The 25147-nt window shown below is 41.6% G+C and overlaps 1 protein-coding gene across 1 annotated transcript in view; it reads right to left on the bottom strand.

Annotated features, from left to right (window-relative positions):
• Nucleotides 1-25147, bottom strand: part of ITGA8 (integrin subunit alpha 8) — a 190630-nt gene that overhangs the window by 108860 nt on the left and 56623 nt on the right. Inside the window, exons 12-13 of the mRNA XM_027559856.1 lie at nt 24587-24792; nt 22217-22408 (exon numbers count right to left, since the gene is read on the bottom strand). Of these exons, the coding sequence (XP_027415657.1) occupies nt 22217-22408; nt 24587-24792 (398 nt within the window). The remainder of the gene's footprint in view (nt 1-22216; nt 22409-24586; nt 24793-25147) is intronic.

The raw sequence follows: 25147 nt of genomic DNA, 5'->3' as shown, positions 1-25147 counted from the left end.
GGAATTTTAAAATTGAAACTTTAAAAAATTCAAGTTCTAAAGGTAAGTGAAAGAAATAGTGGTAGATGTTCACAATGCAGCCCCTTGATCAGATGGGAATATTTGTCAATGCTCTCAAGAATGTCAGGCACCTATGAAAATATAAATGTTAATTATTATTAATAACCCTATTTTATGACAGACTCATACAGATTAATAATAAAACGATGAGTGTATGTGTTAGTAGCTCAGTCGTGTCCTACTCTTTGCAACCCCACAGACTACAGCCTACAAGGTGCCTCTGTCCATGGAATTCTCCAGGCAAGAATACTGAAGTGGGTTGCCATTCCCTTCTCTAGGGGATCTTCCCAACCCAGGGATTGAACCTGGGTCTCCTGCATGGCAGGCAGATTCTTTACCATCTGAGCCACCAGGGAAGCCAATAAAACTATAAATAGTCCAATCAGTCAGTTCAGTTCAGTCGTTCAGTCGTGTCCGACTCTTTGCGACCCCATGAATTGCAGCACGCCAGGCCTCCCTGTCCATCACCAACTCCCGGAGTTCACTGAGACTCACGTCCATCGAGTCAGTGATGCCATCCAGCCATCTCATTCTCTATTGTCCCCTTCTCCTCCTGCCCCCAATCCCTCCCAGCATCAGGATCTTTTCCAATGAGTCAACTCTTCACATGAGGTGCCCAAAGTATTGGAGTTTTAGCCTCAGCATCAGTCCTTCCAATGAACACCCAGGACTGGTCTCCTTTAGGATGGACTGGTTGGATCTCCTTGCAGTCCAAGGGACTCACAAGAGTCTTCTCCAGCACCACAGTTCAAAAGCATTAATTCTTCGGCACTTAGCTTTCTTCACAGTCCAACTCTCACATCCGTACATGACCACTGGAAAAACCATAGCCTTGACTAGACGGACCTTTGTTGGCAAAGTAATGTCTCTGCTTTTTAATATGCTATCTAGGTTGGTCCTAACTTTCCGTCCAAGGAGTAAGCATCTTTTAATTTCAATAAAAGGTAATAAATAGGCAATTCACATAAAAATAAATAGCTGTGACCAATAAATACAGGAAGACATGTTCAACCTCATTCATTATCAAAGAATTACAAATGGAAGAAACAATGAGGTATCATTTTTGACTTCTGAAATTTGAAAAGTTTAGTATTAGGCACAATAGAAGAGGATCAGAAACGCATGTATCCTCTGTTGGAGGGAATAGAAATTGGCACAATTTTCTTAGAATGTGCTATGTCAGTTGTGGCTCAGATGGCAAAGAATCTGCCTGCAATGCAAGAGACCCAGGTTCAATCCCAGGGTCAGGAAGATCCCCTGGAGAAGGCAATGGCTACCCACTCCAGTATTCTTGCCTGGATAATCCCATGGACATTGGAGCCTGGTAGGCTACAGTCCATGGGGTCACAAAGAATCAGACACAACTAAGTGATTAATACTATCTATAACAATGCAAATGTTTGACCCAGAAGCAGAGACATATCAAATAAAAGCTAACTTTCTAAACATTTTAATTATATGCATTTCTTTCTTACGACAATCCTGTGAGGTAGATACCATAATTATCCTCATTTTAAAATAGGGAAAATAAGGTTCAGAAAAGCTAAATAAAGTAAGTGGCCAGGCCAAGTTTTAAAGAGGCAGTCTGGCTGTTACCTATTTTCATCCCTGTGCTTCCCAGGAACATAGCTACAGGCTACTTTTCTCTCTTAAAACAATCTTAAAATTCAGATGTTTTTACATAAAGTAAATGTCAGCCTTGAAAAGTATTCTAATATGTGGAATCTTAAAAAAAAAGGGGGGGTACAAATGAAACATCTACAAAACAGAAATAAGAGTTAAGATGTAGAAAGCAAACTTGTTTTTTGTTACCAGGGTAAGCGAGGAGGGGGCATAAATTGGGAGATTGGGATTGACATATTCACACAACTTTATATAGATAATTACTAAGAAACTACTATATAGCACAGGGAACTCTACTCAATACTCTGCAATGGCCTGTGTGTGTGTCCGACTCTTTGCGACCCATGAACTGTGACCCACTAGGCTCCTCTGTCCATGGAATTCTCCAGGCAAGAATACTGGAGTGGGTAGCCATTCCCTTCTTCAGGGAATCTTTCTGACCCAGGGATCGAACCCGGGTCTCCCCTATGAGAGGGAGGCATGAGAAAAGATTCTCAAAAAAGGGCAGATATATATATCTATATATGTATAACTGAATCATTTTGCTGGACACCTGAAACTAATACATTGTAAATCAACTATATTCCATAAAATTAAAAAAAATAAATAAATATACTACTCTTAGAGCTTTGATAAATTCATCTGGTCATGAACTACCAACACAACCAAGATTCAGAACAGCTCCATCATCCCCAAATGTTCTCCTGCATGTTGCTGCCAAGCCTGCCCCGACTCCCTTCTTAGCCTCTTGATCCTCTATTCTGTTTTCCAGAATGTTGCATAGATGGAGGTATACAGCAAGTAGCCTTTTTTCACCTTCTCTGGCCTTTTATTTTAATTTTTTTAAATTTATTTTATGGAAGTATAACTTACAGTGTTGTATTAATTTCTACTGTACAGCACAGTGATTCTTATATGTATGTATATATATACACACACACACACTCTTCTTCATATTCTTTTTCACTATGGTTTATTACCGGTTATTGAACATAATTCCTGTGCTATACAGTAGGACCTTGTTATTTATTCATTATCTAGAAATAGTTTACATCTGTTAATCCAAAACTCCCAATTCATCCCTCCCCGACCTTCCCCCTGACCTTGACAACCAGAAGTCTGTCTGTGTGTCTGTGAGTCTGTATCTGTTTTACAGACAAGTCCATTTGTGTCACATTTGAGATTCTACATATAAGTGATGTCATATGGGATTTGTCTTTCTGACTTCACTAAGGATCATAATCTCTAGGTCCATCCATGTTGCTGCAAATAGCATTATTTCATTCTTTTTATGGCTGAATAATATTCCAGTGTGTATGCATACACACACACACACACACACACACAAGTACCACATTTTCATTACCCATTCATATGTCCGTGGACATTTAAGTTGCTTTCATGTCTTGGCTACTGTAAAAAGTGCTGCAGTGAACACAGGGGAGAATGTATCTTTTTGAATTATAGTTTTGTCTGGGTATATATATGCCCAGGAGTGGGACTGCGGGATCATATGGTAACTCTGTTTTTAGCTTTTTGAGTTTTCCATAGTGGCTGTACCAGTAGTTAGCCTTTTGGAATTGGCTTCTTTCACTGAGCTTAGTTCATTTGAGATTCATCCACGATCTTGCATGTGTCAGTAATTCACTCATTTTTATTGCTGAGCTGTATTTCACTCACTCATGGTTTGTTTATCCATCCCTGGCTGAGGAAAACTTGCATTGTTTCCAATTTTTGGAAAGTCACTATAAACATTTGTGTACAAGTTTTTGTACCTATAGGCTGATTTTGATTTGTAAATTGTCTCTTGTTAAATCCCTATAATGTCTTTAAAGTCCTCTTTTAAATGCAGTGTTGTTCAAGTGAAAAATTTCTGAATAGAGGGTAAAAATTTAGGAATTGTAAATTCCAGTTCACTTTGCCACTGGCTTCCTATTGACTTTGGACAAGTTGCTCTTGATTGCTAAAAGTCTGGCGAAATCTTCAAGATTCTCCAGACAAGACAGCCAAGAGCTCAGTACAATTTGTTGGGGGTCACATGACCACTTTCTCGGCTCTGATATACAATCCAGGACTGTTCTTTTGTCTCTTGAGTCAGCTAGGCTTCTGCATGGTTTGTGTCTCATCTCGCTTCCTTTATGGAACAGGGTTTGGCTTTCTCCCTGGTTCAACCAGACTTGGACATCTCACTGGCCCACCTCTAAGACTCAGCTCCCTGAGCTCCTCATCCATAGACTTCTGGCTCCTGTCTTGGCATTGCCGATGCTCACAGCCCACAGCATCTCCTCCAGACACTCCTCATCACCACCTTGGCTCCATCTCTGTTAAGCCCCTTCCCGCAGCATTTTAAAGATGAATGAGGGTTGTCAAGTATAGATGTCTACCTGGACCCACCTGAGATCTGCTCACTTTCATACCAGGATGATTTTAAGAGAAATGATGGGATTAAAGATAATGTGTAAAATGATGGGTGGAAACATGGCCATGTTGACTCTTAAGCGGGTTAAAAATTGGCTTATGAGTTTGGCACTGGAAAAACAGCCCATGTCTGTGGGAAGCAGGCATTTAGATAAGTCTCCTTGAGTTTGGCAAATGTGTTCATCTAAAAATAGACAGATTTTTTTTCTTGCTTTTTTATTGCAACATGCAAAGTATTACTGAGAGGAGGCTTACAAGTAGAGGAAGAAATGTTTGAAAAAAAAAAAAAAGCATAATTTTATCCCAGTAAGTAATAATCCTAACAATCTGTCTGAAATGCTTCCAAATGAACTCTGAAGGAAAACATTTATGAGCTGGACTGTGGTATTAGGTTGCAACATTCTAATTTACTGAGGGTTTATTTTCTTTTTAAAAAAATCCCACAAAAATAAAAGTGCACTATGAAATGAGGAGTCTGCCGTATGAAAATCGCTTTCTGCATGTTATTAGCATCCTGTGGCTGTAGGCACTGCCCTTTCCCCACCGCTGATGGATGGATTGCTAGTTGTGGTCCATGTCACTGGATCAAAGGCATTTCACTTTATCCTTGTTGTGGTCACACTTATAATATGTGTACTGTCCAGTCAGTCGCTAAAACCGTTTTGGAGAAAAGATTATTTCTTTAGGACCATTCTCATTTATAAGTGGCTGCCTATTGGGAATGATTTCACAGTCTCCAAAAGAGTCTGGTATTGATGTTGAAAACTCAGCCTCTGAACACCAGTGCTGATTTGAATCTTGGAGACAGAGTTTTGGGTGAAGTAGAAAAGAATACTTTTATTGCTCTGCCAGGCAAAGGGGAACACAGGGACTCATGCCATTCAAAACTGTGTCCCAACCGGGGCGGGGGAGGAGGGGCAGGGGGGTGGGATGGTTCAAGGGTGGGGTTGCTGATAAGGATGCAGGTGTGTGCAGGACCTGCATTCCTTTAATCTGGCCTCAGGTGGTCTCCTGAGGAGCTTCTCTGGTTCTAGAGATTATCAAACTGTGACCTTCTGTAAAATTAAGAATGCTTCATGAATTAACACTTTCTAAATGTTGGGGGTTTTAGTTCTGTTGAAGACCTTGGGGGTTTTAGTTCTGTTGAAGACCTCAAAGATATTGCTGTGTATATCCCTTGAGGTGGAATGAGGACCTGCCCCAAGGCTGTATATTGTTTCTTGGCTACTCCTCCCTTGTCTCTGGATCCCCACCCTTTCCTGATCAACAACTATTTGAACCTGCCCTTTGGAACTCAGGATAGGTTGTGGAGGGTGAAGTCTACTCCCTACAAATGAGACACAGGGGGACAAAGAAACACTTTCATGTCCAGGAGCCCCAGGAGGTCCTGCTGGTTTCACTGTCCCATTAAAACACTATTCTCACATCCATCCTGACAAAGAAAATCCTATGATTAAAAACTCTGTGGGACTTTAAAAGTCTGCTAAGTGTTATGAACTGAATTGCATCTCCCCACCCCCCAAAGTTGGACGTTGAAGTCTTAATCTCTGGTACCTTAGAATGTGACTATGTAGAGAAACTGTCTTTAAAGAGGTAAATTAAAGTGAGGTCATTAGAGTGGACCCTCATTTCATCTGGCTGCTGTCCTGTAAGAAGAGGAAATTTGGACACACACACAGAGAAATGACAACATGCAGACACAAAAACAAAATGCTGTCTACAGACCAAAGAAAGAGGCCTCAGGAGAAACCAATCCTGCCCACATCTCAAACTTGTACTGGTAGCCTCCAGAAATGCAAGGAAATACATTTTTGTTGTTTGAGCCATCCGCGTATGGTACTTTGTTATGGCAGCCCAAGAAAACTGATACACTAAGACACAAATGTATAGAGTTGCCAGAGAGGGAGGAGAGGAAGAAAAGATATGTGTAGTGGTTCCCTCTACTGAATACCCTCATTCAGCAACTTGTGATTGAACTCCCAGCATGAGCCAAGTCCTGTCCCAGCTGCCAAGGATTCAGCAGTGAGCAAACTGACACATTTTCTGCCCTTCGAGCACTGATAGTCTATCAGTCAGCTCTCCACAGGGGCTTGTTAAAGATGCAAGCCAGCACTCACTAGATCCAAGTCCCCTGGGTGTAACCTACTCCCCCCACCCCCACCCCCACCATTTATATTTGGATGGGAACAAGGATGTTAGATCCTTCTCCACTGCCCATCTGAGAAGAGGAAACATTGTCAGCTTCTGCAGCTGACGTAGAGGAGCTGTTAAGGATAGAAAGAAAAGAAAGCTGGAGATGAGAGGGGCTGAGCACCCCTCAAATGAGCTTCACCTAATCACAATTTAGCCAGAATGCTGGCCAGACCCCACACATTCTGTTGTACACTCAAGCTCTCATGAAACTCTATTAGGGTTGGTAGTTTTTAGGAAAGTGGCTATTACTAATGTCATCCCAGAAAAATGTGAGCAAAAAATAAAAGATGATGGCCATATACAGAAAGAAGAGTGTCACATGAACAGGGCTTGCAGATTGGAAATACTAAAGAGGATTTTGCTGCTGTCTTAGTTATCTTGGAAATCACTGGCTCTCCTCTTATAGGAAGGAAGCTCTAGGAATTTTATGTGAGTCATTGCCTTAAAGCATAGGGCTAGGTCTGCTGCAAAGCATTAGAGCATCTGAACCTCAGCATTAGAGCTTCTTTCGGGTCCCTCTCACCTCTCTTTAGGGGTGAGGTTAAGAAATAACATATACTGACTGTTTAGAGTTCTTTATGGTTTGCAAGTTGTCTTCACAACAATCTTGAACCATAGGGCATTGCTCTGATGACCCTCCTTTTAAGGCTAGAGAAGCTAAGTTCAGAGATATAAGTGTTACATGCAGGGTTACAGAGCTGAAAATGATGGGTGAATAAATGAGAATATGGGCCCCCTGACTCCAATATGCTATTGGTGCTATTTCTATCAAGCTGGATACTGGTTCTCTTGGTCTAGAAATCTGGCATTGAAATGCCCAGGGCTTATAGAATTAAGGTCAAGGGTTCTGCTTGCCAAGAATAAGTGCACCATCTTGAGTGGCACCTCCCATAATCCTAGGAGAAGAAGCCCAAGTTTATTTAAAGGATCATCACCATCTTGACTTCCATGTCTATTTTTTTTTAATTTTATTGAAGTATAGCTGATTAACAATGTTGCGTTAATTTCTGTTGTTTGGTTGCCAGGTCACGTCAGACTCCTTTGCAACCCCATGGATTGTAGCCCGCCAGGCTCCTCTGTTCATGGGATTTCCCAGGCAAGAATACTGGAGTAGGTTGCCATTTCCTTCTCCAGGGGATCTTCCCAACTAAGGGACTGAACCCATGTCTCCTGCATTGGCAGGTGGACTCTTTATCACTGAGCCACCTTTCATATTCTTTCTATTATGGTTTACTCATAGGATACTGAATGTAGTTCCCTCTGTTGTACACTAAGCTGCTTGTTGTTTATCCATCCTATATATAATAGTTCGCATCTGCTAATCCCAAACTCCCAGTCCATCCTTCCCCATCCCTCCCCCTTGGCAGCCGCAACTCCGTTCTCTACCTCTGTGAGTCTGTTTCTGTTTCATAGACAGCTTCATTTGTGTCATATTTTAGATTCCACGTATAAGTGATATCATATGGTAATTGTCTTTCTGTCCACGTCTATTATTTTACACAAGAATAAGATAGCTCACTGGACTTAGAGTTGTAAGATAGTTGCCAGGTAAAGAGATGAGGGAAGAGTTTATATGCGAACGTATCTGGCTATGAGGAAACGGGTTTATTCATTCATTTATTCACTTATTCATTCTTTCATTCAACAAACATTTACTAGCTGCCTCCAGTGCCAGCCACTGCTTGAAGTACTAGGCTTCCATAATGAGAAAAATTAAATCCAGGGCTTGCCCTCAATTAATAAAGTGTCCAGTCTCAAGGGGCGAAAGAGGCATTTATCAAAAGACCACAAAAAATGTGTCATTTCAATCTGAGAGAAGTGTTTTTAGAGGAAGGACAAGAGTCAGGAGAGGGTTTCCAAGGAAGTGATATTTGAACTGGGTTCCTAAGTGGGAAGTGAACTCCCGGGAAGATGTCCAGGGTGTGCAAAGATAGATGGGATGCTTCAGTGAATGACACTAAACTACGGTTTTTAAATCGTATATTCATAAATTTAAAAATGACTTATATGAAGAACAGACACTGCTGCTGCTGCTGCTAAGTCGCTTCAGTCATGTCCGACTCTGTGTGACCCCATAGACGGCAGCCCACCAGGCTCCTCTGTCCCTGGGATTCTCCAGGCAAGAACACTGGAGTGGGTTGCCATTTCCTTCTCCAATGCATGAAAGTGAAAAGTGAAAGTGAAGTCACTCAGTCGTGCCCAACTCTCAGCGACCCCATGGACTGCAGCCTACCAGGCTCCTCCATCCATGGAATTTTCTAGGCAAGAGTACTGGAGTGGGGTGCCATTGCCTTCTCCAGAACAGACACTGGGAGGTCAGAAATAAGGAGAGATTCTAACTACGGGAGAACTTACTCCCACTCACCCCACCCCTCTAAAAAAAAAAACGAGCCATGGCTGGCCACAGAGTTTTTATTAACACAACAAAGATCAAGGATACATGATATCCTGCCTTATTAATGGTGCCTTGGGTTTCAGAAAGAAGCCAGCTCCTACAATTGAATGCTTGGAAAGTAGTCAGTTGGGATTTAAACTGTCCGACTTCTGGTTTCTGGTCTAGCATGTAAAAAGCTTGGAAGTCACCGCTCCATCTGAGCAAGTAAAATGCTGAACGAACTGAAAAATCAATGGCTCTTCTTAGATCCATAAGAGCAGTGAGGTCACAGGGCACAGTTCTGCCTCCACGTTGGAGAGACTCTCAGGCAAATGCAGAGAAACACAACTTCTCAGAGCAGCAGCCTCCATGGGAACCAGAGCAGGGGGCAGGGAAACCCAGACTGTATTGGTGAAGTGCAGGCAGCTCAGTGTGGACAACACTGAGAATTAAATCCTCCAGAGGTCTAGTCACTAGTGGGTTTCCACAGGGCCAGGTTTGTGAGTTTTTTCCTCCTGTATCTCCACAGTGAACATCAGAAAACAGAGGGGAAGAGGGAAGAAACCAATCAGAAATATACCCGAGCACTCTATTCTCCCTAAAAAGGTCTGCCAGGAGAAGCTAGTCAACCAGAGATAACTGGGGTATTATCAGAGTCTAACCTGGAGGAAGGAAAATACCCAACTTCAGCCCACCCTAGCCATCCTGTCTCAACTCAGAAGCAGGTGTGAAGCTCATAGTCCAGAAGAATAGGCTCACTAAAAGACTGAGAGCTCAGACAGCTCGTGGGAATCTGATGTATAGTGCAGGGAGCTCAGCTCAGCACTCTGTGCTGACCTAGAGGGGCCAGATAAGGGGTCAGTGGGAGGGAGGTCCAAGAGGGCTGTTCAGCTCAGTCGCTCAGTCGTGTCCGACTCTTTGCGACCCCATGAACCACAGCACACCAAGCCTCCCTGTCCATCACCAACTCTCGGAGTTCACTCAAACTCACGTCCATCGAGTAGATGATGCCATCCAACCATCTCATCCTCTGTCATCCCCTTCTCCTCCTACCCTCAATCTTTCCCAGCATCAGGGTCTTTTCAAATGAGTCAGCTCTTCACATCAGGTGGCCAAAGTATTGGAGTTCCAGCTTCAACATCAGTTCTTCCAATGAATACCCAGGACTGATCTCCTTTAGGATGGACTGGTTGGATCTCCTTGCAGTCCAAGGGACTCTCAAGAGTCTTCTCCAACACCACAGTTCAAAAGCATCAATTCTTCTGTGCTCAGCTTTCCTTATAGTCCAACTCTCATATCCATATGTGACTATTGGAAAAACCATAGTCTTGACCAGACAGATCTTTGTTGACAAAGTAATGTCTCTGCTTTTTAATATGCTGTCTAGGTTGGTCATAATTTTCCTTCTAAGGAGGAAGCATCTTTTAATTTCATGGCTGCAGTCACCATCTGCAGTGATTTTGGAGCCCCAAAAAATAAAGTCAGCCACTGTTTCCACTGTTTCCCCATCTATTTCCCATGAAGTGATGGGACCGGATATAATGATCTTTGTTTTCTGAATGTTGCGCTTTAAGCCAACTTTTCACTCTCCTCTTTCACTTTCTTCAAGAGGCTCTTTAGTTCTTCACTTTCTGCCATAAGGGTGGTGTCATCTGCATATCTGAGGTTATTGATATTTCTCCCAGCAAACTTGATTCCAGCTTGTGCTTCATCCAGCCCAGAGTTTCTCATGATGTACTCTGCATATAAGTTAAATAAGCAGGGTGACAATATACAGCCTTGACGTACTCCTTTTCCTATTTGGAACCAGTCTGTTGTTCCATGTCCAGTTCTAACTGTTGCTTCCTGACCTGCATACAGGTTTCTCAAGAGGCTGGCCAGGTGGTCCGGTATGCCCATCTTTTTCAGAATTTTCCACAGTTTATTGTGATCCACACAGTCAAAGGCTTTGGCATAGTCATTAAAGCAGAAATAGATGTTTTTCTGGAACTCTCTTGCTTTTTCACTGATTCAGCAGATGTTGGGAAGAGGGATGAGATTATGTATATATACATACAGCTGATTCACTTCATTGTGCAGCAGGATCTAGCACAGCATTTTAAAACAATTATACCCCAATAAAAAATAATAATAAAGTATTATAACATCTAAAAATTATTTTGAAAAACTTTAGTAAAAAATGATACAGGAAAAAAGACCAAGATCTAATCACATACCATAAAACATCCACCCGCCCCAACTCCCAGCCAAAACCTACCGCCATATTAGTATAGGTCCATTTATAGCAGTTCCTTTTACCCAGTACATCATGCCTGGCTATCAAAGGAATTACAGAACATACTAAGAAGCAATATAAAAAAAACTGTGGCTTTTGTGTCTCTGTATTAGCAGATGGATTCTTTACCTCTGAGCCACCATATAATCAGAAAATATTCTATTATCATATTTAAAATGAAGAAAACTAGTAGCTGTTTTCAACATTAGCTGAATAAGATTAACATTGCCAAAGTACCTGTTGTTGACAAATGCAAAAATGCTAACTTACAAGATACAGGTTGAAAAATAAAAATGTAAGTTGTTGATATCAAGTTAATATTCATGGTTTGAAATTTAGTATAATGTATGGGAATACGGCAATCTATAGAATTCAGTACATTACAAGTCTTATCTTGACACCCTAAGCCATAAGAACACCTAGTATCCAGACCTTGGTTTCTAGATACCATTCTTCAATAAAAGAACTAGAGCTCTTTGACGGAGAAGGCAATGGCACCCCACTCCAGTACTCTTGCTTGGAAAATCCCATGGACGGAGGAGCCTATGAGGCTGCAATCCATGGGGTCGCTAAGAGTCAGACACGACTGAGTGACTTCACTTTCACTTTTCACTTTCATGCATTGGAGAAGGAAATGGCAGCCCACTCCAGTGTTCTTGCCTGGAGAATCCCAGGGACGGGGGAGCCTGGTGGGCTGCCATCTATGGGGTCGCACAGAGTCAGACACGACTGAAGTGACTTAGCATAGCATAGAGCTCTTCGAGGAATGGTTGATTCCAGGGAAAATGAAAAATGAGCTTGCAGTATCTTATGTTGTCAGAAAGTAAGGAAGATGCTCATAAAAGAATGGGAAATGGTGAAGAACACAGGAACCAACTGGATGGAATTACTAATGGCCAAATATAGGACAATTCAAGCAACAAAAATAAATACAGTACTGGAATAAAATATATACAAGTTAACACAGATATTTTTTAAAATTGAATAAATAAAAGATAAAAAAGATGTCTTTTTATTATATTAGAATTTCAATTAGTAAGTGTAGAAGGTATGATGGAAACAGAAAATCACAATGCAATAATAGTAATGGTTGTAGGCGAGCATCAACAATGAATGCTAAGATTAGTGGGCAAATGTATGATGAAAAATAGGATATTTGCATAGTCTCATGGTATTTCTCCAAAAGTAATTATTATGCAAAGGGAAAAATAGTAACTTTACAGTGGGAAACCTGGTTGATAGGCATCACTGCAAACAAGTGATCAGAGTGCAAAAGGGCAACAGACATCGTGTGCCTTCTGCTGGGATGCACTGGGAAGGGCATCACATTTTGTGGTATTCTTCCCAAAAATGGGCTTCCCAGGTGGTTCAGTGGTGAAGATACACCTGCCAATGCAGGAAATGTAAGAGACGCGGGTTCCATCTCTAGGTCAGGAAGATCCCCTGGAGGAGGAAATGGCAGCCCACTCCAATATTCTTACAGAAAATTCCATGGACAGAGGTACATGGCAGGCTACAGTCCATGGGGTTGCAAAGAGTCGGGCATGACTGAGCATACACGCGCGCGCGCGCGCGCGCGCACACACACACACACACACACACACACACACACACACACACACGCGCGCGCGCATGCGCATTTGCTAACAATACAGAACCTCAATCCAATCATGAGCAAACATCAAGCAAACTTAAATTCAAGGACATTCTTCAAAATGTCTAGTCATACTTTTGAAAAGTGTCAACTATAGTTATATGTATGCTAAGTCACTTCAGTTGTGTCCAATTCTTTGTGACCCCGTGGACCGTAACCTGCCAGGCTTCTCGATGTCTGGCTCTAGGTGATCACATCTTGATAGTTACGCAAGGTGCTAATATTAAGGGAGGCTGGGTGAAGGACTCTCTGTACTATTTTTTCAACTTGTCTGCCAGTCAAAAATTATTTTCAAGAAAAAGTTAAGGAAAAATCTTGTATGATTTTATTAAATGATTTTTTTTCTAAGATGAGTCCTTAATAATCTACTCAACATTACAGAGAAATCTGGAAGTCAGTAAGTCTAGCCCTTGGATTACAGAATCAGATTTTAGAGTTTAAAAAGACCCTTGGATAAGCATTCCACAGTTCCACATCACTTTCAGGTGTGGAGAGTAAGACCCAGAGGCACGGAGTTACTAAAACCTTCGTTCTAGAACTCAAGTCTTTTATCTGTCTATTCATTTTTACGTCTACTTTATGACACTGCTGGATTGAAATCCAAGAACTTTCACTTGATTTAATTCAATTTAATCTAAATTCATAAGATATTTTATAAGAAACAATATTCTAATGTCTAATATATTTATAATGAAATTATGAAAATCTTGCTCAAGAAGAACACAATGTTTTGCTTTTCATAAAACCTTTAGTAGCACTTTGAGAAGTAAAAATAAACTTTGTAAGATTGAATTTAGTTCAAACTACAAATCAATTTCAAGGAGCTCAGGGTTTGATTAAAATTCATTATTCCCTTTGGTTAAAGTCACCCTTTCATTTCTTCTTGCATGTGAGTTTGCTTGGGTGTTTGCTCACATTCACACACACACACACACACACACACACACAGAGCATTCGTTAAAATATGAAATATGATAGGTCATTTTATGTCATTTAGTATAATTGTCTGAGATGGCTCCATGATATAATCTTGTGTATTAGGGGCCAGAGCAAGACAATGATAGTCTTGGCACTCAGCCCATGTTTACCTTCAGTTTTTATTGCCGGTAAGATTTCTATTTCTCAACAAAACCTTCTCCACCCTACAAAGTCTGCACTATGCATCTACCAGATGGCCTTGTTATACAATCAAGTTTAATGGGATTAGACCAGATCACTGAATTTTAGAGATTCTTCACTACCACAGCTATTTCTTCTCTGAAATGCTATCACTCAAATAATGTATATAATATACTCCTCTGGTCAACTCGAGTTTTAAAAAGCACCAACATAGATACCTGAACATATTTGCATTTTCTTTTTCCAAAAAAAGAATTCCGGTGCCAGAAATGAAAGTACTTAGGACTACTATTTATGTATGTATGTGATAACAATATTTATTGGAAGACGTCTAAAAAAAATACTGTGTGGTTAAGCAAGATGTTAGGAAGATTATTCCAAATATTTCTAGAGTAGAACTTCTTTGTCTCTATAGCTGAATCTCCCCAGGCTGATCTATTATTACACTCTACTTTTCTCAGGTAAACTGGATCAAAATTCCAGAGTCATCTTTTTATAAATATATTTTTTTAATATTTTTTATATACTCTTGTGTCATGTGGGATCTTTAGTTGCAGCACGTGAACTCAGCTGCTGCATGTGGGATCTAGCTCCCCGACCAGGGATTGAAACCAGGACGCCTGCTTTGGGAGCACATTCTTAGCCACTGGACCAGCAGGAAAGTCCCCAGAGTCATCTTTAACGTCACTGATTATTCACCCTCACCGCCTTTATGTTTCATCAGAGCCGGTCTTTACCGAGTCTTGCCCATTTTCTTTACACAATTCCCTCAGTTCCTTCCTTTTGGTTGCCGTTATCATCACCCCAGTTCAACCCCAGTTGATATTGCCAATGCTGGATATATAAGAGAGGTGGGTTCGATCCCTGTGCTGGGAAGATCCCTTGGAGGAGGGCGTGGCAACTCACTCCAGTATTTTTGTCTGGAGAATTCCATGGACAGAGGAGCCTGGCAGGCTACAGTCCACAGGGTCGCACAGAGTTAGACACAACAGCAGCAACTTAGCATGCATGCAGACGGCCAGTTAACAACGTTATAATAGTTCAGGTGGACAGCAGAGTGACTCGGCCATACATATACATGTATCCATTCTCCCACAGACTGCCCTCCCATCCAGTCTGCCACAGAACACTGGCGTAACAGGAATTTGATATATGGTTCTCAACTTGGCAGAGTCCCAATAACTATGTTCTTGTTCTCATATTCCTGTTGGTCAGGGGCAGGGGAAGCAAATGAAGTAGTGCAAATTAAGATTGGGGACCATGGACATTGAATAAGCAGAAGAAAATAATATCAGCTAATGTGTGTAAGAAAAAGACTACCTCCAGGGGACTGGGATGAATTGGGAGATTGGGACTGACATTTATCCACTACTGATACTATTAACACATATAAAACAGATTACTAACGAGAAGCTCTATGGCACAGGGAACCCTACTCAGTGCTCTGTGGTGACCTAAATGGGAAGGAAACCCAAAGGGGATGTATGTACACATATGACTGATTCACTTTGCTGTACAGCAGAAACTAATACAACATTGTAAAGCAACTATACTCCTGTAACGGAGAAGGCAATGGCAGCCCACTCCAGTACTCTTGCCTGGAAAATCCCATGGATGGAGGAGCCTGGTAGGCTGCAGTCCATGGGATCGCTAAGAGTCGGACACGACTGAGCAACTTCACTTTCACTTTTCACTTTCATGCATTGGAGAAGGAAATGGCAACCCACTCCAGTGTTGTTGCCTGGAGAATCCCAGGTTCGGGGGAGCCTGGTGGGCTGCTGTCTATGGGGTTGCACAGAGTCGGACACGACTGAAGCAACTTAGCAGCAGCATACTTCTGTAAAAATTAATTAATAAAAAAGAAAAAGAATATATCCAAAATATTGCATTGTTTTAAAGACATGATTGAATGCTACTGTTTATTAAACTGTGCTCTATATAGTCTCATAGTAATTTAAACTTCATTTAATATTACTCAGTTCAGTTCAGTCCCTCATTCATGTCCGACTCTTTGAGACCCCATGGACTGCAACACGCCAGCCCTCCCTGTCCATCACCAACTGCCAGAGTTTACCCAAACTCACGTCCATTGAGTCGGTGATGCCATCCAACCATCTCATCCTCTGTCATCCCCTTCTCCTCCTGCCCTCAATCTTTCCCAGCGTCAGGGTCTTTTCAAATGAATCAGCTCTTTGCATCAGGTGGCCAAAGTACTGGAGTTTCAGCTTCAGCATCAGTCCTTCCAATGAACACCCAGGACTGATCTCCTTTAGGATGGACTGGTTGGATCTTCTTGCAGTCCAAGGGACTCTCAAGAGTCTTCTTAACACCACAGTTCAAAGGGTCAATTCTTCGGCGCTTAGCTTTCTTTATAGTCCAACTCTCACATCCATACATGACCACTGGAAAAACCATAGTCTTGACTAGATGGACCTTTGATGGCAAAGTAATGTCTCTGCTTTTTAATATGCTGTCTAGGTTGGTCATAACTTTCCTTCCAAGGAGTGAGTCTTTTAATTTCATGGCTGCAGTCACCATCTGCAGTGATTTTGGAGCCCCAAAAAATAAAGTCAGCCACGGTTTCCACGGTTTCCCCAATTATTTGCCATAGATGATCTCATTTCATCCTTATACCAACATACTACTATTTGAGTTTACAGATAAGGAAATTCAAGTTCAGAGAGGTTAAGGAACTGTTGTATTTTTATATAGCTAGAAGATAGCAGAACCAAGTTTTAAACCTATACTGTCTATCTCTAGAATCCTAGAATGCCGTTTTTCAGTGTCTTATGTGGTCCAACATGTCTGGAAGTGCAGTAGCTTTGATTCTGTTTATGTTAGTCAGACGAGTCATCATTCCTACTCTGAGCCATTTTACAACACGTTGTAAAATTCCTCTCCCAACCTAGAAAGTGAGAGCACACACAGCCCAGTGAAGTCGGTATTATTGGCCCCATAATACCAGATAAGGAGGCTTCCCAGGTGGCACAGTGGTAAAGAATCTGCCTGCAATGCAGGAGAAGTGGGTTCTATCCCTTGGTCAGGAAGATCCCCTGGAGAAGAAAGTGGCAACCCACTCCAGTATTCTTGCCTGGGAAATCCCAGGGACAGAGGAGCCTGGTGGGCTACTACAGTCCAAGCGGACACAAAGGGTCAGACTCAACTGAGTGACTGAGCACTTCCAGGAATTGGAAGCTCAGAGAAATCAATTAACTTTCCATTATCACACAGTTTATCAGTGACACATGGGAATCTGAACCTAGACAGTCCAATTTCCCTTTCCCTTCACAGCCATTTTGCCAATTTTAACATGGTTGTATTGATATTGGTTTGATGTTTCCCCAAAAAAAGTAGTGTCATCCAACTTTACCCCATGTACTCTCCTGCTATATGTGTGTACACGCACACACACACACACACACATATGTATATACACATATAAGCGGGAAAGTGAAAGCGAAAGTCACTCAGTCATGTTTGACTCTTTGCAACCCCATGGACTGTAGCCTGCCAGGCTCTTCTGTCCATGGGATTTTCCAGACAGAATACTGGAGTGGGTAACTGTTCCCTTCTCCAGGGGATCTTCCCAACCCAGAGACTGAACCCAGGTATACAGAGGAGAGAGATTCAGAAATAATATTCCAAGGAATATGAACTATATTTATCTTAATATATAAGCTATATTTATCTATGCAGTGGCTGGCATGGTTTGGGCTCTTAATTATCAGGAGTAACACTGGCTGTAATTGTAATAATGTTAGCAACATAAATGGCCCATGCCTGATTTTTGCCAGCATTCCTTTTTTCCCCAAGACAAGAAGACTGTCTGGTCCTGCCCAAACACAGAATATCTATAACTTGCAGACAGATGTCAATGAAACCACCTTTGCATGTCTATGCTTTTGATATTTCAAGGTACTAAGTAATCTGATTTTTAATCAGTCTAGGGGATGAAATAGCCATGTGAGTGAGTGAGTGAGTAAAAGTCGCTCAGCCATGTCCGAGTCTTTTGTGACCCCATGGATTGTACAGTTCCATGGAATTCTCCAGGCTACAATACTGGAGTGGGTAGCCTTTTCCTTCTCCAGGGGATCTTCCCAGCCCGGGATTGAACCCGGGTCTCCCACATTGAAGGCAGATTCTTTACCAGCTGAGCCACAAAGGAAGCCCAAGAATACTGGAGTGGGTAACCTATCCCTTCTCCAGCGGATCTTCCTGACCCAGGAATCAAACTGGGGTCTCCTGCATTGCAGGTGGATTCGTCCCCAGCTGAGCTACCACTTAGTTATGATTAACTTTCTGTCTTTCCTTGCACAGTACCCCTCCCCAAAATCTGCGGAGCAGTGTCTAGCCGATAGTAAATACGACTACATATTTCCCAAATAAATGACAGAATTTCTCACTTATTTTCCTTTTAGACTTTGAACTAGAGGGACAAATACAGAAATTTTGATGAGCAGTTTAAAAATAATTTTTATTCCTTCATTTAAAAATAAATTTTTTTCTTTTAAAGTACTTTCATCATTTCTTGACACAACACTGATATCTTGGGGGTATTCTGTTTTACTTTATAGGGGAGTTATAATGGTTATCTATTTTGATGCTTGCACAATCCCCAAGACAACTCTGACTTTCTTTGGAAAACATCGCCATTTGCCTCAAAGTCTATGAGATTTCCTTCCCAGGACTTGGGACTGAGGTAAATTACAGTCTCTTTGGGTGAGCACGACTGCAACATGCAAATTCTGGCACCAAAACAGCACTTGGTGCTCAGAGAAATACAGTACGCTGGACAGCAGAACAGATGCACAGAGAGAGAGACCAGAGAAGGAAAGTCCTGACAGGCTTGGATCCCAGTCAGTCCCTTCCAATGTCTGGGCAGAATCCTTGTCCTTAGGTTCCCTTGAGTTATTTCTGTAGCCTTAATATAAACAGCTCCTTTTATGGCTTAAGGCAGGTTAAACAGGTCAGTTCCTAACAAATGTGACAATATATTTTAAATGAAAAGTAGTAAGGCATTGTTTTAAATGCACAGATAACTTCTAGGAAATGTTGAGCATTGCAAGAAATACTTTCAGTGGGATTTCCTTAACATCCTCAGATGAGGCGACTGCATAGGTGTGCCCTGGCATCACCACCCAGAGGCAATCCACAGAAAAGAGCCTCAGGTTGGTTTGACAGCTGAGGAAGAGTAAATAAAATGCTGGAGCTCAGCTAGTAGGTTAGGGTTAGAATTCACATCCCTCTGTTGTGAGCATGGGAAACAGGCACTCCTGAGCAGCATTTCTCAAAGTACAGTCCTGGGTAAAAGCACAAATCCCTGAACCGCATTCCAGACCCAGGAAGTCAAAACATCTGAACGGGTGCAATGCATTCAGCTGCAGAATCCCATGGATAGAGGAACCCGGCAAGCTGTAGCCCAGGGGGGTCACAAAGAGTTGGGCACGATGAAGGCAACAGCACGCACGCTTGTAACAGGCACAACAGGTAACTGGCGTCACGCTGTTTCAGAATCTGCTACTCGGGATGTGGTGTGAAGACCAGCAGTGTCACCAGTGAGGGTGTCACCAGGGAACGTGCTGAAAATGAGGAGTCTCGCCCACCCACTTGACCTACTGAATCAGGATCTGCATTTGAACAAGAGGCCCAGGTGATCCAGATGTTCATTAAAGTGGGGGAATCTTGCTTAAGATCATTAGTTCCCTGCCTGGTTGTACACTAGAAAGACCCAGGTCACTTAAATACATGACCGTGGTCTGAGTTCTACTCCCTGGAGACTCTGAATTAACTGCTCTGCAGGGTGACCTGAGTATAAGGATTTTTAAAATTTCCCCAGCGCATCCTAATGTGAAGCCAAGATTGAGAACCACTGCTTAGCAAGTATGAGGAGATACACCCTAGGAGAAGAAATTCAATTTGTCAAATGGATTTTAAAGCTCATAGAAGGGACAATGATCTGAAGATAGATTTCTTTTGATTTGAAGGAGCAAGACCCCAGAGGGAAAGAGAACTGCATTTCTTTATAATTTCCCGAAAAGACTGACTGGTTTGGAAAATCACAAGACAGATCATGGAGAATGAGAACACAGAGTTTGCAAAGTAAACTACAGAGTCTATAAAGCATGCCACCCAATAACCTTTTGGGGGAAAAGAGGGTTTTTGCTACAATACTTCTCAAGCAAAACCCAAGAAGATTGCAGCCCTCTTAGGTGCTGGAGTAACAGATGCTTGGGTGGAAAATTAGCAATGGCCAAAGGAAGAATAAGCTTAAAGGCAATTTCTGAAACCTGAAGACCCTGACCTATGAGTCCCAATGGTGGCACAGAAGCACCTGCTGAGGGGGAATCAGAAGAGGCCAAAATAGGACAAGGAGGAACCAGGACACATGGAACTTTTGAGCAGCGGCCACTGCGCAAACCACAGGATTAATCACCGAAGCTTGAGCAACATGTCAAACACTGAGAGACTGAGCCATCCTTCAGCCAGAGGCCAACAGCTACAGGTTATGTCCTTGGTCCAGGAACCCCTTTCTCTATCCCTGGACAAAAGGCTCCCCACCTTTGCTGTTCCATTTCTTGGCAGAGTTGCTGCAGAGGGAGGAAAGAGAGAGTTTTGAATCCAAACACATATTTACCCAAGTGATATTGAGTCTTGAATCTAGACATGACTGCAAGGTTGAGGTTTTCCAATACCATAGTGGGAATGGAGGCTTGAGGGTTAAAGGGCATTTGCTTATAGAAAAATGAGGAAAGTTCCATGTCTGATTCCTGAATTATGCCTGCAAATTTCCAATCTGCTGCACTAGCTAATAGGATCCAGCTACCTTCCCATAAGGCAGTTTTCCTCTCATTAGGTCCCTGGGGACTTGGTGTCAAGACAAAAAGCCTTCTTTGAATGGCATTCATTTTGTAAGAGGATGTTTGCAAGAGGATGAGGATGAAGGAAAATGTTACAAGATCATGAAGCATAAGCAAGCCATCTATAGCTGAGAGAGAACTGGAGCCAGAACTCGGATCTACTAACCGAGATGCACCCATGAACTCTGAAACCCTCAAGACTATCTTGAGGTTAAGAATTCACCTAAGCAGCATGAATGGTCCTGTCTGAGAACAGGATATTTTCTCATAGACAGATGGATACACTGTATTAATATCATTAATCACTGTAAAGTGAATCAGCCTCAGTGGACAAAGTTACTGACCAGTGATGGCCTCAAGTGACCATTTGCTGATTGTTAAGAAGGATGAAAAAAGATATAATCAAGAGATGACATAGTTTGGGAAGACATCACATAGGGAATCTAATTTGGGGATTATTTAAAATAAAATATATATGAGACTCCCCTCCCCCAAAGAAAACCTAACCATCATTGATCAGACAGTATAATAAAACCTAAGAAAATAAATTTCACTAGATGCTCTTGAAATTGCCTCAGCTAGAACACATCCATATAGAATATAATTCTACATCTGCTACGAGCCCACTACAATGTTTATAGTGCCATGAAACATTTCTGGCAAATTTATAAGAATTTGTTGTAGTATCCTTTCTGCCCAATCCAGAGGGGAGAAGAAAGTTGAAGGATTAAAATTAGTAATGTATATTTCAGCAACCAGTTTCTCGGAATGCTGCCCCAGACCAGAAAAAAGCTCTACATATGGAAAATACTCAATGAGGATAGAAGTGATAGAAAGAGACAAGGTCTCAATAAATGGTCAAAACTGTCAGTGAACTATTAATGATCTTTAAGTATTTGTTGAAACCACCTTAAAATAACCAACACAAAAGGGAAAACTGAACCACAAAACCAAGAAGTCTAATGTTCTCTGCTAATAACCCTGATTACTGAAACAATCCTTTAAGACAAATCCGTACTTTCTGACAGTGTGCATAAAACATGAATTATCTAGCTGTGCTACATGGATTTCTGATGAATCCTCACAATGAATTAGGCAATCAAGAATTGTTTATGATCTGTATCAAGAACCAGTTCCTTTTGCTTTGCTTTAAAACAGTCTATCTTTGGACAACCCCCAAACACGGGTGGAAAATATTTATGCTCCCAAACCATGAGTTTTAGGACAGAAATGTTGAGGTTCATAAGTGAATTCATAGGAACTATGAGCTCAACAGGGAATTATAGGGTTAAAATAAATTACTCTAAAAAGGTCTCTGACGTAAGCTGTCTTGGTCGATGGAGACCAGATTACTGCGGGGTTTCAAATAAAAATTTTTGCTACAAAGTTGATAAGTTTTATGTCCAATGCAGTTTTTTTAAAAGCCATCTTGCTTTTTTAACATCATCTCTTGACAGGAAAAGGAGTGTTTGTTTTGTCTGTCTTCAGACTCTCCGAAAAGTTGCTCTAGAATGGTACCCAAAGAACCTGTGCATGCGCAAGCTCAGCCTGCACAAGAGAGCTGCTTAAACACGCTGCAAGGTCCAGAGAATGGTCCTTTCTAGGAAGCAGACTTTCTCATGTGAAAAGGAAGAAAAACTTACCAGGGTAATCATTCTTGTCTATGTCTGAATCTCCTCTTAAAGTAAAGCCGAATCCAGAAGGGACAGCCTGGGAGGCCCACACTCCTTGCAGAATCTGGGAAGGCTTGGTGTTTAAGCCATTCTTGTTCCCGTTGTAAATGAGCACTTTTCCTCTTTGATCCTTGCCTGCAAAGGGCGCACCAATGGCAACGTCTGCAGACAGAGACACATTATTTCTCATTAAAGAAGAATGTTTGAGAATTAAGTACACACAGCAACAATCCAAAGGGCTTCTTCGGTTTTCCAGAAAAAAATATGTAGGACTACAGCAAGAGGAAATTATCCGTTGCCTTTCATCCATCCAAAAAATATTTACCAAGTGCCTACTATGTGTCCGGTACAGTGGATTCAGTGGTGAACCAGACACTGATTTTCAAAAGTTTATACTCTAGCGTGGGGAATAGACAATTTGAACAAAGAAATAATCAGGGGGGACTTCCCTGGCCTTCCAGTGGTTAAGACTCCATCCTTCCAATGTACGGGGCACGGGTTCAATCCCTGTTTGGGAAACTAAGATCCCGTTTGCTGGGCAGCGTGGTTGAAAACACACACACACACAGAATCAAGGAAAGATTGAAAAGTGACAAATGCTATGTAGAGGATCTTAAAAATACTGATGTGATGGAGAGTGACTGGATTCTTATTTTAGATGAAGTGTTCAGACAAGATGTCTATAAGGTTGACCTAGAAACTGAAGTCTGGGGACGAGATGAAACGAACCATGTGGAATCAGAAGGAAAAGCAGTCCAAGAAGAAGGGACGACTGTATAAAGGCCCAGGGATGCAAGGAGCTTGGCCCACCTGAAGAGCAGCCAGAGGGTGGTCTACGTGGAAACTTAGTAAGGGATGGGGAAGAGCTGGGTCAGCGCACTGGGCTGGATAGACCAATTAAGGCACATTTGCAGGGTACTTAGAGTTTCTTGTTAAAAGTAATAAACATCTTCTTTCACAAAGATTACATTCTTGAATGATGACATCACCCCATGATGTAGGCAAGAGTCATTTCATAGTCAAGGCCTCTGAGATACTGGGAAAGAGCCCTAACAACCATCTCCCACTTAAACTTAGGACTAAATGAAAATGACCTTCTGTGTTCAACAGGATTGTTCTAAACAATGCACCTAACTACTTAGGTTTACATGAAAAAGAGCACCAATAACACAATAGCATAACAATTCTGTGCCACGGACATCACTGCGCATCCTCATTTTGTCCTCTATTTATCTTTGTTCCTAAGTAAGTCTGATAAGACTACATAAATTGTAAATTGATTTTTACTATATAACAAGGATCATAAACCCACTTTCACTTAACAGGTAAGGATAAACTCTCAAAAAACTCAGCCTGTTGCAGAAGGAAAGGGGTACCTTTCTCATATCCTCTGAATCCATGAGTTGACATCTGTCCCCTGGTTTCATCCCATTTGGGCATCATTTTAGAGATACCAAGGCTCAGAGAGACAGAACCCCTTTTAGGTCATTAGAAATGTCTCTCTTAGCTCTCAAAAGTATCATTAAAGGTTTGAGAGAAAAGACGAAGAGAAGAGAATGAAAAAGATGATTCCACCAATAATTTAGCATTATTTATTTCATTTGGTGTTCAGGAATAGGGCAGTTTTTGAAAGCAACACATCAGTTGAAGATGAACTTGTCTTTTTTTAAAAAATTTCCCTGGAACCATGAGCTTTTAATATGCCTTTATGTTTTATGGTGCTTTAAAAGTTACCATACATTGCTGAGACATGTTTTTTCAAAGAAATCATAAAAGTACATGACCATGTGCCAAAGGTATTAATGAATACTTTGATTTGATGGGAATACTCCCTAAGCTCTTTTGTTGGAGCAAAATCCTGTTACTCCCTTGAATGTCAAGAAACCCATTATACCTTGGTCCTTTAAGGCCCTGAAAATGTATGCAAAATTTTGTGTGAGCTGTCATGTTTTACTGAGAAGAGGGTACTTAGAAGGCATTCTAAGTTTGATCCCTGGGCCAGGCTCCTCTGTCCATGGAATTTTCCAGGCAAAAATACTGGATTGGGTTGCCATTTCCCCCGCCAGGGGATCTTCCTGACCTAGGGATCAAACCCACATCTCTTGCGTCTCCTGCATTGGCAGGTGGATTCTTTACCACTGTGCCATCTGGGAAGCCCCAACATCTATATTAGCCCAAACTAAATAAAGTTTAAATTACCTTGAAATTTTAGATAATTTATTAAAGACCAATCATAAGAACTGTTTCACATACAGCACCGTGAAATCTGTTGCTTGCTTCATGTAACAGTAACATGATCTTATGGCACATAAGTAATTTCCATGCAGTGGTATAAATTACCATTGTATCCATCTTGGTTCAGGTCTCCTAAATGTGCCACAGCACTGCCGAATCTCCCGAAAACCTCGGTGCCTGCGAGCACCTGCGGGTCTCTGAAGACGAGGGCGCTCTCTTGCAGATACAGATAAACTTGCCCTACCTCTCTGGGGCTGCTCTCAAATTCACGTTCCATAAAGAGAGGTGCCCCAATCAGTATGTCATCCATCCTGCAGGGACCAGAGAGAGAATAGCACAGACATGAGCTGCTTTTGGGTAGACTTCTAATCAATGAGACGAGTACATTTCCACTGGTTTATTTCTTTTTCCAGGAGACATTTTACAGTCATCATATTTCTTTCATTGCTTTGTTATGTCTTCAGAATAGAATGCCATAAGAAAATAAGAGTTGCTGAATTATCACATTGAACCTTTCAAACTATGTTAAAAATGACTACTTTAAGAAAACCACAGATATTTCACTCTTTTCAGCTTTTTAGCCTATTTCCAGGAAACATACTTACACAAGTAAAACATATCAGAAAGACCTAACTAGGTTTTTGAAAACATGGATGAAAATTTGTC

Source organism: Bos indicus x Bos taurus, chromosome 13, assembly GCF_003369695.1.
Source record: "Bos indicus x Bos taurus breed Angus x Brahman F1 hybrid chromosome 13, Bos_hybrid_MaternalHap_v2.0, whole genome shotgun sequence".
In the NCBI taxonomy this organism is placed as follows: domain Eukaryota; kingdom Metazoa; phylum Chordata; class Mammalia; order Artiodactyla; family Bovidae; genus Bos; species Bos indicus x Bos taurus.
Note: the sequence above shows the minus strand (reverse complement) of the source record. Positions and strands in the feature narration are given on the sequence as shown.